The sequence below is a fragment of the Cavia porcellus genome, unplaced genomic scaffold (assembly GCF_034190915.1).
Source record: "Cavia porcellus strain 051 isolate PalLab524CR breed Dunkin Hartley unplaced genomic scaffold, mCavPor4.1 scaffold_23, whole genome shotgun sequence".
Classification (NCBI taxonomy): Eukaryota; Metazoa; Chordata; class Mammalia; order Rodentia; family Caviidae; genus Cavia; species Cavia porcellus.
The window spans coordinates 42,942,191-42,959,625 of record NW_026947506.1 but is presented as its reverse complement, the minus strand read 5'-3'; the positions used below and the strand labels follow the sequence as shown (position 1 = coordinate 42,959,625).

The window sequence follows — 17,435 nt, the reverse complement described above, 5'->3', positions numbered from 1 at the left end:
CACCTGCCGCTCTACCCTCTGCCAAAGGATTCTAAAGCAAATGCCAGTTTTATTTACAGTGATGGTTTTGCTTCCATGACTAGTGCTTTTGCTGAGGGCATTGGGGCTTGAGGGGTTTTTTGAGGTGCTGGGGATGGAACCCAGTACCCTCCCATGTTAGGCAAGTGCTCTGCCACCGAGCTGCACCCTGGCCCCTCATGTGGAAACTGAAAGGTTCTTGGGAGCCTAGTGTGGCATTGTATACCTGTAAGCCAAATACTCCTTGAGGCAGAGGCAGGACAATTGCAAATTTGAGCTCAACCTGGGGAACTGAGCAACTTATTGAGAGCATGAGGGGGTCCCAATGGGACCCCCTCCTGTCTCTCAGGAGCTATTCCTGTGCCCTATTCCTATCCTCCAATAAATTTTCCTGTTCTTAAGTAAATAAATAAATAATAAAAAAGGAGATGAGGACTGGGGATGTAGCTCAGAGCAAAAACCTCTGTGCTAAAAAAAAAGAAAAGAGGCCTTTGTGTGCCCTGCAGGCTCCCAGACCAAGGCCACCCAGGTAAAGCTGTGCAAGCCCTACCGCATCAGATGCAGCAGGCAGCGACCTGGAGCCCAGCTGTGGTCACAGGTGGCCAAGTACACACAGGCCTGGGCAGTGGGGAGGACAGGGCATGTGGTACTCACGCTCTGCTGGCCCTCTCCCCAGCTGTGTCACTAGCGCAGACCACAGTGGGTGGGGATACGGTCTGGCCCATAGACAGGAAGGGTCTGAGGTTTCCGGCCCTCCAGGTTGGGTTTCAGGGCAGGGTTGGGGAAGTGAATAATTCAAAGGCCTCAGGTGTCACTTCACACCACAGCCACGAGGAAGCCTTCTAACCCCTGAGAGGCACAGGATGGTCACCAGCAAGTGAGGCTTCTGGTTCCCATGGCTGGTGACACCTGACAGCAGAGACTGTGACGCCTGACACGTTCTCCAGCATTAGAGGCCACATGGCCCCTGCACCTCCAGCCAGGCCTCTGTACAAAGGCTGGGTGGTTCTAGGTATTTTATTTCCTGACTGGTAACATTAATTTCTCCCAGGGGAAGAATCACATGGCATTCTAGGGAGAGGGGTGGACACAGACCCAAGAACATGTCAGGTCAAGTATGGTGGCACAGGGCCACCAGTGGTCTGGGAGATCATGGCAGAAGGATGTTCAAGCCCAGTCTGGGCAACTTAGTGAGACTCTGTCTCAAAAGGCACATACTGGGCCAGGTATGGTGGTGCATGCCTGTAAATCTCAGCACTTAGAAGGCTGAGACAGGAGGATTACTATGAATTCAAGGCCACCTGGGCTATATAGTAAGATTCTGTCTGATAACACAACCACAATGGGCTGGGCTGTAGCTCAGTGCAGAGGCCCTGGGTTCAACCCTATGCTGGAAAACAAAGCTGTCCACAGCCTTCTCTAGGCCTTGGGGACCTTACTGTTCAGCGGGAGACTTGGTCCTTTGGAAGGGCTGTATCTGAGCAGGGACAGGGAAACAAGGCTGTCCCTGCTCCCTGGCTGACATGGTTTATGAGGAGCCTTTATCCGGGTGGAGGGCTCTCTCTCCCCAGCTCTTTCTCCCCTACCCCCTGCCCTGCAGACACTGGCAGCCTGTGCCTCAGTCACCTTTCAGCTTAGCCCAGCAGCCCTTAGCCACTAGGCCGAGCACCTGGAGCACCTCGGCTCTAACCCGTAAGGCACTTTTGTCCCCAGCAAATGATGTTTGCATCAGAGACATCACCATGGCTTGGCTTCATTTCTTCGCCCAAACCCAGGAGAGCCCCAAGTGGTATGCTGCGGGCAGCTCAGAGGCTGAGGGTTCAGTAGGCCTCACCGTGCAAGTCCCCTGCACAACATGGCCGGTGTGTACAGCTGCCCAGGAGCCAGCGCGGTAAGCAGTTGGGAATCCAAAACAGACAAACAGGAAGCCCGGTGTTCGACAGCGTTTTACAGGACAGGTTTGGAGATGGCAGCTTGCCCTGGATTCTGGGTGTCCCATCACAGTGGAGGCCAGGTGACACTAGGCACTTGTCCTGCCCCAAGGAAGCCCAGGCTGGGGCAGAGGGCACAGTTGGGATGATGCCACCAGTGAGTGTCTTTCCCAGGCTGTTCCATGGCCAGCCAGCTGGTCCCCAGGATGCTGGGCCCCTTCAAGGAGTAACCACACAGGCTGAGGAGGAGAGTGCAGGCACAGCAGAACCATCCACAAGTCCAGTGGTTCCCTTCGGCCAGGTGTTGGCCTCTTCAGTGCAGGTTTGTCACCAGGAAAGGGTTGGCCTCAGCCGCTGCTCCTTGTGTTCCCAGAAACAGTGGGTCAGTTGGGAGTCAGGGTTCAGCTGCCTCCGGGTGGGAACAGCCTCTCCCAGACCCCAGCCTTGTACCTCCTGTTGCAGGCGCCCTACTCTGTTTGACCTTGACCACAGCTTGGCCACAAAGCTGTGGCCGGGAGACTTGGACCACAAAGCACCTAGTGGCCCACACTGCCCTGTGTACCAGTCAGAGAGGACTGTCCAGCCCAGCCCTGCCTCCTGCCGGCCAGCGGACCCAGGACTGAGCCACTCTACCTGGCACACTGGCCTGCACTATACTCACTGTTCCCTGGCTGTGCAGGGTCTCCCAGCTGCAGCCTGGCCCAAACTTACACCTACTGAGGGTGGCATCTGTCAGCATCTTCCCAACCTCTATGACCACTAGTTCTGCTCCCTGTTACCACTTCCCTCTGAAGCAAAACTTTTTCTTGGTTTTGTTTTTGTTTTGCTAGTGGGAGTTAAACTCAAGCCCTTTGCACTGAGCAACATGCCTAGCCCTTCTTATTTTTTGAGACAGGTGCCTCAAACAGGCTGTGACCCTCCTGTCTCAGTCTCCCCTTTGTGCTGAGGTGTTAAAGGTGTGCACCCCTGTGCCTGGCTGAGGCATCCTGGTATTTACTCTCCAATCCTTGCAACTCCCCTCTCCTCCCACCCCGTCACCAAACTGCTCTTCTCACCAGTGACCACCTACAGGGCTCTTGACTTCTGTGGTCAGTTGTACCCTCACTGGTCACTCGACCCTTTGTGGGAGGACACCCTATGGGGTGGACACTGTCTCCCCATCTCCTGGCCTCAGCAAGGCCCAGGACTCTGTGCTGGGTCCTCAATACTCCTCCCTCCCTTGGTGACTGTCCCCAGCCCAGCTTTCTGAACCACCTGTGCAATATGCAGGGTCAGTCCCCAGGGCTGGAGGTGACTCTGCCTGACCCTGCCCCAGGTTTGGACCTCTGACTGCCTGGTCCATACCATGTGGTTGGGTGACCCGAGCCTGTGTCCCCAACTAAGCCTTGGCTGCCCCCAGCACATCTGCTCCCTGGCCTGTGCAGATCTCACTGCTGAAAGTTGGCTTCCTGTCACACTGCAGCAGCCATGGACCTTCAACTCATCTGTATCCCACCAGGTCTGTCATTACCCTGGGTGTGGGTTCTCAGGTCACCACTCATGAACACCAATTCCCCCTTCAAACCCCAGCGCCCTTGCCCCCTGCAGCTGCCCCACCTGGCTCTGCCCCTCCCCTGCACTCAAGGTCCCGGTATTCAAGGTGAGGTCCCTGTTCAGACTCAGCCAATGACCTGGTCTGCGTAGCTCTGCCCCCCAGCCTGCCTAGGGTCCACAAAGGCAATCCTGCTTCCCAAGCTGGGGACACGGGCTGGACTATGCATGCAGGCTTCCTGTCCTCTCCTCCCTGTACTCCAGCTGTGGCCTTGGGCTGCTCTGTACCTCCTGGGTGCAAGGATGAGGACGGAGCTGTGGGTGCCCTGGCTCCACGTATGTCAGCCACCACTGTGCCTACGCCGTCCTGTCCCAGCCCCCTGTCACAGGCTGTAGCATGGGTGGATGGAGCTCCTGCTGTCTGCAGTGTCCTGCTCACAGCCGGGGACCCTGGCTGTGCTTGGTCAGTGAGGAAATAGAGTCTGGGGCTCAGCCCCAAGTGTGAGGTTACACAGACCCCCCTGGCCAAACTTATTTGCCCAATACCTCAGTAACCTCAGACCTGTCACCTCACCTACCTATCACCTTGGCCACACTTGCCATGTGGTCCTAGCCCCACAAGAGGTAGAGCAGGACACAGGACAACTATGCTGTGTCCCCCAGCACCCATGGGCTTCTCCCCTCCCCTAGATCCTTGGAGTCTTGGCCAAAGGTGGTGGAAGGGACTGTACCTCAATTCCAGTCTCCCCTAGGCTTCCCTGGCTGCCACATCCCCGTTCACGTAGTCTGGCTCTCCCTCGTCCTCATCCGGGCTCCCCGCTGGGGACAGATGTGCTGCTCTGGGGACTTGCTCTGTGAACCAGGGAGCAAGGAGGGTGGGGTTGGCCACACACACCCTCTGCTGCTGTTCCCCAGCCCACACCCCAGCTCAGAGCCTGACTCCACTGCAGCCCTTGGGGGATGTCACTGCAGGGGCTCTGTTGTCTGTCTGTCTGCCCCTGGGGTTTGCCAGAGGTGGCCCTGCTCAGGGAGTTGAGATGGTGTGGCCAGCCCAGAAGGCTGCAGTGCTGGCAAGGAGAGACCTGGTGGAGCCTGGGACACCCGCAGCCTCCGGGGCAGGAGGGGAGCCCATCCCACCTGGTCTCCGGGCACCTACCCTGAGCCTGCATGGACTTGTGCCATTGGTGGATGGATACTGAGTTCTGATAGTCCTCGGAGTCCTCTCCACCTGTGGGACAGGAACAGTGCAGGAGGGCGGCCACCAGCGGCCAGCCCTGGGCAGCACACGCTCTCCCAGGATGTTTCCCGGGACACTGGCTGGGCGACACTTTGCTCAGAGGCCCAGAGACACCAAAGCCCTGGGGTCCCCAGGCAGGAGAGGCTTGGGCCACAAGGATTTCCGCGCAGAAGCCCAGGTGGCCTGGGAGGAGGACAGGTGCCCTTCCACCCGCCTGCCCGATCGCAGCTCACCTGACTCTGTGTTCCTGCTCCGTGGCCCACAGAGGAGCACGTTCTCATAGGAGTTGGTGTCGTCCTCATCTGCAGAGGGGAGGCCCACAGGGGCTGCTGGGGCTCTGCTGCATGGCCTGTTCCTACCCCCTTCACGTCCCCCATGCCATGTCCTCCTGCCCTTTGCTGGCCCATCCTGCCCAGTGCCTCCAGCTTTTTCCTGCTAAGTTTTGCTTTCCTGGTTTCCCTGTTTTTCCCAGTGCCTTCATCCTGAGCTGCATTCCCAGCCCTGTTTTATTTTTTATTATGAGAAAGGGTCTCATGAGGCAGAGTTTCCCAGGTTGGGCTTGGACCTGGGATCCTCCTGCCTCAGCCTCCTGAGTGATCGGATTACAGGTATGCACCATATGCCAGACATATCTGATCCTCTCTCTGGGAAGCAAAGGTGTTAAAAGCCAAAGGCTCAGCCCAGCCCAAATGACCAGCCTCAGGGTCCCTGCCTGCCATCTGAGCACCCCCCCATCCATCCTCTGCCTTACCTTCGGGGGGCTTCCAGGAGCACCCCCAGTTGTAATACTCCATGACAATGGGGTCTCTGGCGAAGGAAATGGACAAGGACAGGTTGGGGATGTCAGGGACATGAGGGGATACCAAGGCTAGGGCAGCTCCTTCACAAGCCTGGGGGTGAGAGGGGCTCTGCCGTGGCCCCCCAACCTCTCCCTCTGGCTTCCTTGAGCCACTCTGGGGTGTGGGGGAACAATGCAGGGGCAGCCTCCCCGAGGATGTCCATTCCTGTCTCACAGAGCCACATCTGTGTCCCCACAGAGTCCCTACCACCTGAGAGAAAGCAGTGCTGCTGAATAGAGGAGTGTTTGGCTCAGAGATGACAAGCAGGGAAACCGAGGCAGGGGCAGGTAGGGCGGGCCAGGGTGGCCACTCACATGTAGGCATCCGACTCGCGCCTGCTCCCTGGAGGAGGCAAGAACAGTTAGCCCCGAGCTGGGCAGCAGCCCCACCGCCCCTCGCAGCCCTCTCACCTTTGCTGAAATTCTGGTACCGGGCAAACTCGGGTTCTGGAAGAAAGGCCTGCGTGGTCCCCTCTGCACTCCTCACAGGCCATCCCACAGCCTGGCCTTTGCCCACCAGGTCACCCACACTCACCGTCCTGCAGGGTGGAGAACCGCAGCAGTTTGTCCTTCCTGTGGGTGGTGACAGGGTGCTGAGGGATGGCTCTGCAGGCCTCTAGGGCTCTGGGACCCGGGGAGCAGTCAGGTTCCAGCCAGGCTATGGCCCCCTTACTCAGGGTGCAATGGGGACCATACCTACCCTGTTGGGGCCGCGTCAGGGGCCATGTCCATTCGGGGTCCTGGCCACGCCTGCCTGACCACTGCAAAGGTAATGAGGGTTTGGTGGGTTGAGGCCAATCCCTACCCACACCCTATACTCCCGCCCAGGCCTGGCCATGGGGTCAGAAAGGATCTTTCTCGGGGTTTTGTGTGTGGTCCTGGGGATTAAACCCAGGGCCTTCACACTGAGCTACAACCCCAGCCACTTTAACATTTCTCTGAGACAGGGTCTCACTAAGCCATTAAGTTGCCCAGGCTGGGCTCAAGGTTGTGACGCTCCTGCCTCCCAGAGTGCTGGGATGACATCACCACATCTGGTTCCTGATACGAACCCTGGCCCCAAGCCCAGTCCCTACAGCCTGGGGACTCACAGGAATAGGTCCGAGAAGCCACTGAGAAGCTCTGCTGATTCTCTTGCCTGGAAATTCAGGATGCCATGCTGAGTGGGGCTTGGCCCCCAGAGCCCAGGGACATGGGGACAGGAGAGACAAGAACAAGAATCCAAGAGAGGAAGGGCAGAGGAATGTTGTTGCAGGGACAGGCTGTTACCCTTTTAGCCTCAGACCCAAGGCCCCTCCTCTACTCTGCACCACATGGGGTGACATCCTTTACATGGCTGTCCCCAACACCTCACGTCTTGTAGGCTTCAGGTGCCTGGGGAAGAGCAGGACTGGGCAGGCTAGAGAGGCAGTCAAGGGCCCAGGGGGAGGCGGCTGCTCAGGGCCCACTGGTGACTTGGGCCAGTAGTAACCATGAGCCTGTCTGCCTGCACCCCAGGCTGCGTCACTGTTCCCAAGGGGGCTCAGCCTGCCATGGCCACAGCTCCCTGGAGGCTCAGCAGAAGCAGGCTCCCAGTGCTGGTGCTGACTGTCCTTCTTCTCTGGCAGAGCCTGGTTTATTATTACTTTCTTTTTAGAGCCAGGGTCCTGGAGCTTGTGACCCTCCTGCCTTGGCCTCTTGAGTTTTGGGATTATCCCTGGATAGAAGCCTCAGTAGCCATGCGTCCATCTCAAAGACTATTTCCCAGCCTTCTTCACACCTAAATAACCATGTGGACAGGCTCCCATCAGGGAGTTACAACCAAGCTTGTTGGTATTTCTAAGAAATCTCAAGGGGCACAGTTGACTGGAGTGGACCCTTTATGTCCCTATCTCTTCTTGCTTGCTATTGCTGGGCATGAGATAAGGGATGGTGTTCAGCTGCCATCTCAGGCCATGAAGTTCCTAGAGAATGCAAGACCCTCTTCCATATTTGGGGGAGCCAATTAGCCAGTTGTTCAAACAGGTTCTGGGGCTCCTCCCCTTGACTAAAGCAGGCCCCTGGGGGGTTGGGGGTCGGGGTGACCTGATTCAAGAGGGATGACCTGATTCGAGAGGGGGATGCCCTGAGGGCCCAGTAACAAGTCAGATGTGGCTTCCGGTTGGGGATGTTTTGTGAGCAGGGCCAGGTGCACACGGGGGTCATTTTCTGCAGGCTGGTGGGCCTGAGCCCAACTTTGGTGACACCTAGGGACAGGGAAAAGCATCCTGGGGAAAGGAGCAGCCTGAGTGGCCTGCACCACCTCAATGTGAGGTATGTGGCTTCTGGCCCTCACCTGCATGCTCCGGGCCCATCAGGAGGAAGGGGGTGCCAGGTACTGCACAGGGCCAGAAAACCCCAGTGGACTCCTGCCTGGCCCATGATTGCAGAGATTCTATTTTCAAATGGCAATGTGGTTTTTCAGTTGCAAAAGGAAATGGGGAAGGATGTGTGTGTGCACATATGTGCGCATGCATGAGAGCCAAGCTATAGGTGCACTGTGCACTTGAGCAAGTGTGTGACAGTATCTGTGTGTGCACGTGGGGGTGACATTGCCCCGGCCCCCAGACTCGCCCCTAAGCTCCAGTTCTGCATCAGCACCTTCGCCTTTCTCTGCTGGCCCACTCAGCCTTCCACAGTCCACCCAAGGGACACGCCAGTCTGCGCCCCATGTTTTCCAGGGACACCCTAGCCTGCACCCCATGTTTTGCAGGAGTTGCGCCACCATCCCTACTTCCCAGGAGTGCGGGGCTCCCTGTCTGTCAGCAGGGTGGGGACCCTGCAAGGCTGTGGGGTGGTTGTCGCCGTCACTGTCACTGCTGGGACCCGCAGAGCCATCCATAGGCAGATGTGGCTCAAGGGCTGAAGGACCCCACGCCCAGGTCACGTGGAGACCTCAGGCTCCAAGCCAAAGCTACTCACAGATTTCTCTGCTCATAGATTTTCTCCGTCCTCTTTGCCCCTGGGAAGAACAGGCTGGATGAATGTGTGTCCCTGAGTCAGGTGGAGATTGAACTCCGAGGTCTCTGCAAGGCTCAGACAAAACCTCTCCCCTCTCAGCAGGAGATGAGAAATCAATAAGGGGTCATACAGGGGGCCTAGCCATCCACTCCTGGCAGGAGGAATCTCCTGGCCCAAACATCACACTTTTTTCTATTTTTAGTACTGGGGATGGGACCCAGGGTCTTTGCACTGAGCTACATACCCAGCTTTCTTTCTTTTTTTGAGACAAGGTCTCACTGAGTTGTTAAACTGCCCAAGCTGGGTTCAAATTTTCAGCCCTCCTGACTCAGCCTCCTAGAGCACTGGGATTATAGACGTGGAGAGATTACACTAGCCCAAGTGCAACCAAAAACCCCAGTGAACAAGATTTAGTGTCCTCTGGGTCAGCTAGGGGCCACCACCCAGTGGTCCTGGCCTGAGGGCCATGAAACACCACACCCTGGCTGGAGTCTCCTCCCTAGGCTCTGAGGTCCCCCTTACCTGGGCGGGAGCAGCGCACACACAGCCCGGCCACAGCCCCCAGTAGCAGCAGCAGCAGCGCAGCCCCCGGCCATAGCAGCTCAGTCTCGTTGCCCATGTCCTCAGTGTCCCCACCTGCAATCAGTGTTGAGTGTGAGCCCATCAACCGCTAGCAATCTCAGCACTCTGATAGGCTGGGGCAGGAGGGTCATGAGTTCAAGGTCACCATGGACAACTTGGTGAGACTGTCTCAAACAGAACAAAACAATGGCCCTAGCCCATGACCCCAACCCTGGCCCCACCCACCATGCCACACCTGGGCGCCTCTCTGCCTCATAGACACCTGAAAACGAGTTTTTGTCTGCACCTGCGAGCCCAGATGCTACCTCTTGTGCAAGTGGGGAGGAGGAAGTTGGGGAAGGCTTCCTGGAGGAGGCAGCTCAGAGGTGAAAAGGGTGCCTTGGCCAAGGGTCTTCTGGTGGTAGCTGTTAGAGAGAGGAGCTGGGGACAAGGTTGGCTGACATGGGGCTACTTCATGGCAGGTGGCACAGTTTGGGGAATAAAATAGAAGTTCAGCCCTCTGGAGTACCTCCAGAAAGAGTCGTGGAGACTCTAAAAAGACTCAGGCCCATCCTGGCTGGGCTTGTTGCTGTAATTCTAGTATCCTAGGAGGCTGAGGCAGGAAGGTGGCAAATAATAACAAAATAAAAAGGGCTGGGGACACAGCTCAGTGGAAAGGCCTGGGTTCTGAAGTTCCCAGTATGGAAAAAGAGAAGGAGAAGTAGAGGAAGATGGAAAAAGAGAGGCAGAGAGATACTCAGTCCCTGGACACAGTGAGGGGCCAGTCCTGTGGGGCCACCCTGTGCCCCAGTTCTGCTCTGCCAGACGAGTCCCTCCCATCTCCCTCTGGGGAAGAAGAGGCTCAGGGCGGAAGAGGAACTCACACTGCCCACCTCCTGCCTGGGCTGGGCCTGTATGGCCACACTGTCCCCTCCCTAGCTGCGTGGCCTGGGGTAGCTCTCCGGAGCTCTCTGAGCTTCCAGAGTCACTGAGTCAAAGGGGACACAGAATCCATGCATGCCACTGAAGCCCCCTGGGCTCCCTCTGGAGCCAAGTGAGTCAGAGGAACCAGGGACTTTTCCTGCCTGGTGACTGTCACTCCCTCACCACCAAGCCTCCTCTCGGCCCCGAGCTCCTGTCCTGCCACCCCAGGCTGATTTAATGCAACCCCAATCAAAATACCAGCAGCACTCCTCACAGACCTGGATAAAACAATGCTAAAATTCACAGGAAACCAGAAGAGACCCAGACGCAAAAGCAATCCTGGGTAACAAGGACAAGGTAGGGGCATCACAGTCTCAGACCTTGAGTTACATTACAAAGCTACTATGATTAAAACACCACGGCATGCCTTCCCATGAAACAGGCTCCACCATGCTGATGGGTAAGAGCCTCAGCCAGAGGAAAAACCACAGCCTTCTGTGAAGCAACCAAAAGAGCATCCCCATGCACCTACCCCCCCCACACACACTGATTTGGAGGACTCATGGTGAAATGAAAGGAAGGGACAGGAACAGCCCCATGCTTGTATTGTTTGGCTGACTTTGCAGGCCTGGGGGTGGTGCCTGGGCATCCACTTGGAGGATGGCAGTGTGCACTGTGTCAGCTGTGCGGGATTTCCTCCTGTCTTGTTTTTGAAATCCAATGTTTTGTCCCATTTTACTGTTTTGTTTTATCCCTGCATCTGGTAACCTGAGCAACTATTTTGAAGATAACAATGTGTAGTACTGATCTCACTGTTTTATTTTGTTACAATTTATTGTTTTGTTTTATTCAGTGTTATGTTTCAATTATTTTATCCTGCTTTGTTTGGTTTGATTTTGCTGTGTCTGATGGTATGGACAACTATTGTGAAGATAGCAAGATACATTATGGCAGTCATTGTTGATTTCCTATTATCCTGTTTTGAAGTTCTGTACCAGTTTCACTGCTTTGTTTTTTTTATTTTTTATTTATTTTATTTTTTAATTTTTTCACTGCTTTGTTTTGATTAACTTTATTCTGTTTTGTTTTGTTGGGGTTTATTCTCTTTAAAAGAAAAACAAAACACGGTATTGACACAAACGCAGACCTGTGGGTCAGTGGAACAGCAGAGGTGGAAACAACCCTACGCACCTTTGGCCACTAAATCTTTGACAAAAGGGACAAAAATGCGAAAGAAAGACAATCTCTTTAAAAAGTGGTGCTGGGGCCAGGCATGGTGGCTCACGCCTGTAATCCCAGCACTTGGGAGGCTAGGGCAGGAGGATCGTTGCTAGTTCAAGGCCAGCCTGGGCTACAAAAGTGAGCTCAAGGCCAGCCTGAACTGTACAGCGAGATCCTGTCTCAAAAAGACAAAAAAAAAAAAGGTGGTGCTGGGGCCAGGGATATAGCTCAGCAGCGCAGTGCCTGCCTGGCAAGTGCAAGATTGTGAGTTCAGTCTCCAGTACCAAAAAACCTCCCAAAATAACAACAACAACAAAAAAATGGTTCTGGGAAAACTGACTATCCAAGAGCAGAAAATTGAGTCTAGACTTCTATCTCTGAGCGTGCACTGAACTAAAGTTAAAATAGATAAAAGATCCAAGAGTTAAAACAAATATTTAATCAGCTGGAAGGTAAAACAGATATTACGCTTGAAGGCACAGTCATAGGCAAGGATTTTCTGAACAGAACCCCAGTGCACACGAAATAACACCAAGAATCAACAAATGGGATCACATCAAGTTTAAACCCTTCTGCACAGTAAAAGAGACCAACAGAATGAAGAAACAGTCTACAGAATAGGAAAAAAATGTTGCTAGCTACTCCTCTAAGGACTAACATCTAGAATATACACAGAACTAATAACGGAGAGACCTCCCACATACACCGTAAGAAAAGACCCAGTCAAAACAACGGGCAACTGAAATGAACAGACACTTCTAAGGTAAGTAGAGGCAAGTGGTGGTACACACTTTTGAGCTCAGCACTGGAGGCTGAGGCAGGAGGATCACTGTGAGTTTTAAAGCCAGGCCGGGCTTCATAGTGGGTTCAAAGCCAGCTTGAACTACACAGTAAGACCTTGTCTCAAAATAAAAACAAAAATGACAAAAAGAAGTACAAATGGCCAATAAGTAAACGAAATAAATATTCAACATCTCTGGCCATAAGGAAAATGCAAATTAAAATACCAACAAGATTCCATCTCTCTCTAGAAAGAATAGCTATTTTCTAGAAATTAAATAAAACAGCACATGCTGGCAGAGCTGTGGGGAAAAGCTTCTTTTCCGACTTTTACTTGGCCCAAGCTTGCTGTGCAGAGCCTGGCTCTTTTTCTGCCTTTAATAAAACTTCTCTACCATAAAAACAAACTAACTAACTAACTAACAGCAGAAATCCCATGTGACTCAGCTACCCTATCACAGTGACCCCTGCACACCCATGTGTACCATTGCACAACTCAGAGCAGCTGAACCTCGGAAGCAGCCTATGTGTCCATCAGCAGGTGACAGGATAGAGGAAGCACAGTACTTACACACAGTAGAGTACCACTCTGCCACAAAGAAAGACAAACGTGAGTCATTCATAGGAAGTGGACGCCCCTCGAGACCATAACGCTGACTGAAGTAGCCAGACATACAGGCTTAAATATTATGTGGTTTCTCTGCTATAAGAAACCCAAGTATAAATAAATTAAAGAGCAAAGTAGCTCTCTGCTGAGGACCAGCCTGACATGGTGCAGAGCAGGCAGTGACGGACATTCATACATTGGCATAAAGTACATCGAGTCTGTCCTAGTCTGACATAGAGACAGAATTAATCCTCAGACCAAACACTAAAGCTGAGACCAGCAAACAGTCTTCAAAATCCAGGTGCCTCAAAGCAAGAGAAGCACCACTGCTGGGTGTGGTGGTGCACACCTGTAATCCCAGCACTCAGGAGGCTGAGGCAGGAGGATTGCCTTGAGTTTGAGACCAACCTGAGGTGCACAGTGAGACTGTACCTCAAAAATAAATGAATCAATAATAAGTACCACAGCTGAGGACTTTGTAACTTATGCCCAAATTTCTCTCCCAGCTCAGTAGCTGGAATTAGCAATAAATAGGTTACTAGTTAACCATGATCTATTCTGGTGTGCTTTTCTCAAGAATGCATTGTTCCTCAATTCTTGAACCTTGGCCATGTCAGCAGTTTGCCCCCACCGCTTCCTGCAGCCCACTGGCACCCGCAGTCAAGCTGCGCACCCACCAAAGGCTGGCATGCTATATTTCATGTCTTAGTCCTTCTTTGCCTTTGACCTTCCCGGTGCCCCTTGTAACTGACATACCTATCTGGTCTGAGTAGGAGATGCCGCCGACAGCCATCTGCTTCCTGTAGCCTTGACTTGAGCCCCCACCATGCTATCCTCGAACCCTAGACTGGCTCACCCGAGTGTGAGCCAAAATAAATCTTTCCTCCTTTTTTTTTTTTTTCAAAAGAAGCTGGGTGTGGTAGTGCACACCTACAATCCCAGCCCTCAGGAGGCAAAGACAGGAGGATTGCTGTGAGTTTGAGGCCATCCAGGGCTACAAAGTGAGTTCAAGGCCAGATTGAACTGCATAGCGAGACCCTGTCTCAAAAGACAAAAGAAAAAAAAGCGAACTAAAAAAGACAGTAGGAAGCAGGGAGATTGGTGTTTCACAGATGAGAAGGGGGCCAGGAGATGGAGGGAAAGGGGCAAGGGTGGGGAACCAGAAGGAAAAAAAGGATCAAGTGAGTCGTGCATGCACACGTGTGTGTGTGTGTGTGTGTGTGTGTGTGTGTGTGTGTGTGCATGGACCAACTTCCCATGATGAATATAATCATCATACACTGCAAATGTGTACTAGTAAAAACAAAAATTTTAAAAATAAAAAGGGATCCAGTCTGTAAATCCTAGCACTCTGGGAAGCTAAGGCAGGAAGGCTGAAACTTTGAGGCCAGCTTGGGCAACTTAGTGACTTAGTGACAGTCTCCTGCCCAGGCTGGAGGGACTGGGTGTCCTGCCCCATGCCCTCCCACTTGCCATGCGGGGGTAGTGACACCAGCCCTTGCTTGGGTTTGTCATCTGCACAGTACTGCAGTGGAGGCCCGGCCCTGGCTAGCGGTGACTCTTGTCACCATTGTCCCTTAGGCCCTGTGACATGGGAAGCACAGTGCTGGCTGGCAGCACAGTGCTGGCTGGGAAACACTGAGGTGCCCAGGCTGGGCAGACACCTGCTCCTGACATGAGGTCAGGCCTCAAGCCTCTGACCCTCATGGGGACAGAGAAGCCAGGACCCAGGAGGGGTTGTGGCCTCACAAAGAGCAGGGCCAACTCCTTGACTCCTTCAGTGGCCCTTCCCTGAAGATAGTATCTCCTTGGAGACACCTCCGGTCCAGCAACAGAAGGCTCAGAGTGGTGTGAGCTGTATCACAGGGTCACACAGCGGCCTAAGGGCAGGCAGGGTCCAAAGCCAGGGCAGGGAGATTCCAGATGCCACTCTTTATCTTCCTCCTCTCTTTTTCTCTGTTTTCCTTTCTCTTTCTTTTTTTTTTTCCTTCCTTTCCGCCCTTTTCTTTTTTTGTTTTCTTTTCAGACAGGGCCTCAGTACGTGGCCCAACCTGGTTTTGAACTCACTACATAGCCCAGGCTGTCCTTGAACTCTCAGCAATCCTCCTGCCTCAGCCTCTTGAATGCCTGGATTATAGGCGTGTGCCACCACAGCCAGCCCACGCTCCTTTTCAAAATTAAATTTGAAAATGCGATATATGTAGCTCTATCCCTGAGCTATACCCCCAACCCTTTTCTTTTCTCCTTCCTTTTCTTTGTTTTAGTTTTTGAGGTAGGCCTCGAACTGGCTGGTTTGCCCACGCTGGCTTCTCCTACCTCAACCTCCCAAGTGCTGGGATTACAGGCCTATGCCACCGTAGCTGATATCATTTCCATTTTTTGAGATAGCACTTCACTGAATGGTGCAAAGTAGCCTCAAATTTAGGATCCTCCTGCCTCAGCCTCCTGAGCAACTATGATTAAGGCTATGCGTCACCATGCCTTGGCAGTCACAGAATATTTTTAAAAAGAGAGACTAACAGGCACTGGTGTCTACCCCTCAGCTGAACAAATTCTGTGTTGTCTCCAACTCACTCTTGGAGGTGGTAAGAGGTGGGGGAGCGGCCACCCGGCAGTCCCCAGAGGCCCCAAGGGCCAAGGGAGCTGGGTGGGGCCACCGCAGCCTCTGCTCTGCGGCCAAAATAGCTCAAAGGGAAGTGGGCAGTTTTCTTATGAACACATCTCTTGAGAACCACTGGGGAAGTCGCAGGCCTGGCCCAGGCTCTGTGATCACCCAGGCTGTGGCTGGGGTCCCAACCATGGCAGCTTCAGGAGGCCTTTACAGGAGGCGCCGGGCGCTCAGGTGGCAGAGGACAGCACAGAGTGGGGGCAGTGATAGGAGTCCGGGGGGGCAGACTGCTGCCAGTGCTCCCCTCAGACCCTGTGGCCTCCCGGGTCCCCACAGCCCATGGCAGAGGCTGCATGATCCCAAGCTACGGATGTGATACTGAGGCCGCCGATCCCCAGGCTCTGGCAGTGACAAGGCCTCCCTGCTGCTTCCAGGGCAGGGCAGCTGGGAGGGGATGTGAAGACCAAAAGTGGCTGGAGCAGGGGATCAGACTGTCCCTGAGCCCCGCAGCCTGAGTGCCAGGGCAGGCAGTGCCAGAGGGTCCATACAGGGTCACTGCGGGACAGGGCACAGCGGGGACCCTGCCCCAGGGGCTCTGGGCGCCTAGGAATGGAAGGCTTACCTGAGTTGGGCTCCTCACTGCAGCCGCCCCATGCCCGGCACCTGCTTGAGCGCCGGCGCAGCTGCCTCTGGAGGGCAGTCAGCAAGGCGGCAGCTTCCTGTCACCACTGAATCATCCCTCACACATCCGCCGGACAGGCCCGCCGTGGGGGGGAGAGGACAGCAGCGCACAGACACACGCTGAATACATACAGATACACAGCAAGTCACAGGCTGGTGTGGCTGTCATCCCAGCACTCTGGGAGGCTGAGGCTGGAGGGCCGCAATTTCAAACCCAGCCTGCCTGGGGAGCTTAGTGACTTAGTGAGATCCAGTCTCAAAGCAAAGAATAAGAAAGAGCTGGGAGTGGAGCTCAGTGCATAGGCTTGGGGATCACTTCTCAGCCACACACCACACAAATGTCACTCCCACAGGAAAGGGCACACACTGAGGGACAGGGAGGAGGAACAAAGTTGAGGCAGAGTGCAGGAAAACACGGAGACGCACACGGATCCCTGTGCACAGAAACAGGAACACACACCCGGGGGTGGGGAATAGAGACAGAGACGGAGAAAAAGACGCGGGCCAGGACCCTCCATCTCAGACAGATGGTGATGCAGACAGAGACACACGGAGAGGTGGGCACCGGAGAGCAGGGAAGAGAAAGGTGCAGAGGACTGCGGGGTACAACACAGACAGATATGGAGGACGAGGACACGGGACAGGGGCAGCGACAGAAATGCAGCAGAGGCCCCACGAGGGCAGGGAGTGGGCAGCCAGGCCCCAGAGTGGGGCAGGTAGGTCTTGCCCGATGCCAGGGAGTTGAAGCCAGGCGCCTAGAGGCCGAAGCAAGGGTAGATAGGCTTGGCACAAACAATATACCTGCACGTCGTGGCGCCACCCGCTGGGCATTAAATATCCTGGCCAGGGCCACTGAGCCCTGGGTGGTGTCCTCCTGCTAGGACACACGGGGGCACGAGCCAGAGGGTCCCTGACCCGCTGGCAGTTTGGCATCTCAACCGCATGTCCGCCCTGGGCGCCACTGGGAGGGCGGGGAACACTGGTGGGGAGCCCGCACTGGCCTTTAGACCCCGGGGCTGGAGACGCAGCCAGGGTGGGGGTGGGGTCATTGCTGCCACCCGGCGGGGAGGCGGGGAACGCGGCACGGAGCAGGCGGAGGCGCTGTGGGCGCGGGGTTAGAGGCACGGCCAACGCCTGGGGTCCAAGAGTGGTGCCCGCCGTTCAGCAAGACCCTGCCTCAAAATAAAAAATAAAAGCAGGCTGGAGGTGTGCACAGCACAGCGCAAAGGCATTGGGGTCAACATTCTCTCCCCGTGTGCATGCCCAAGTGCTGCTGGACAAAACCGCTTTTCCGGAGCGAACTGTGCCTTGCTAACCACTCCCAGGGCCCGGGACGCCCCCTGCCTGAGCACACGTGCTCTCTGGCTGTCACTCGCGTACTTTTAGAAACCGGTGGATTTTATGTGAGGAAAGCGCCACATCACGCTGCGCCTCAGCTCCCAGACCGCTCTCTTCTCTGCAGCTGCACTGAGGGGAAACCCCATTTCCACGCCCAGAGCCGGTTGCGAGGACCCTGGGGC

General features: G+C 54.7%; 1 protein-coding gene across 8 annotated transcripts; it reads right to left on the bottom strand.

The window, feature by feature from the left end:
• Window positions 1–29: 29 nt before the first annotated feature.
• On the bottom strand, window positions 30–16,915 carry Lat2 (linker for activation of T cells family member 2). 8 transcript variants are annotated; one of them, XM_013152680.3, is made up of 13 exons: window positions 15,857–16,186; window positions 9,056–9,169; window positions 8,495–8,534; window positions 6,646–6,692; window positions 6,255–6,315; window positions 6,090–6,127; window positions 5,966–6,001; window positions 5,870–5,897; window positions 5,468–5,523; window positions 4,950–5,018; window positions 4,636–4,707; window positions 4,211–4,331; window positions 30–2,309 (listed from the first exon to the last, which is right to left on the bottom strand). In XM_013152680.3, the coding sequence occupies exons 2-12, from the start codon at window positions 9,150–9,152 to the stop codon at window positions 4,228–4,230; spliced, it is 648 nt and encodes a 215-aa protein (XP_013008134.1). In that variant the 5' UTR covers window positions 9,153–9,169; window positions 15,857–16,186; the 3' UTR covers window positions 30–2,309; window positions 4,211–4,227. The 8 variants fall into 8 exon arrangements, with proteins under 8 accessions (XP_013008134.1, XP_063090388.1, XP_013008132.1 ...); XM_063234318.1 differs by lacking the exon at window positions 15,857–16,186 and adding an exon at window positions 16,717–16,914 and having other exon boundaries at window positions 5,966–6,093; XM_013152678.3 differs by having other exon boundaries at window positions 5,966–6,093; window positions 15,857–16,631.
• Window positions 16,916–17,435: the final 520 nt, after the last annotated feature.

Bases quoted from the DNA above. Each gene is read 5' to 3' on its own strand.
- Lat2 (XM_063234318.1), bottom strand. From the start codon at position 9,152: ATGGGCAACGAGACTGAGCTGCTATGGCCGGGGGCTGCGCTGCTGCTG. The intron at 8,535-9,055 runs GTAAGGGGGACC...TGTTCTTCCCAG, and splicing joins TGTGCGCTGCTCCCGCCCAG to GGGCAAAGAGGACGGAGAAA. The intron at 6,693-8,494 runs GTGAGTAGCTTT...CTGAATTTCCAG, and splicing joins ATCTATGAGCAGAGAAATCT to GCAAGAGAATCAGCAGAGCT.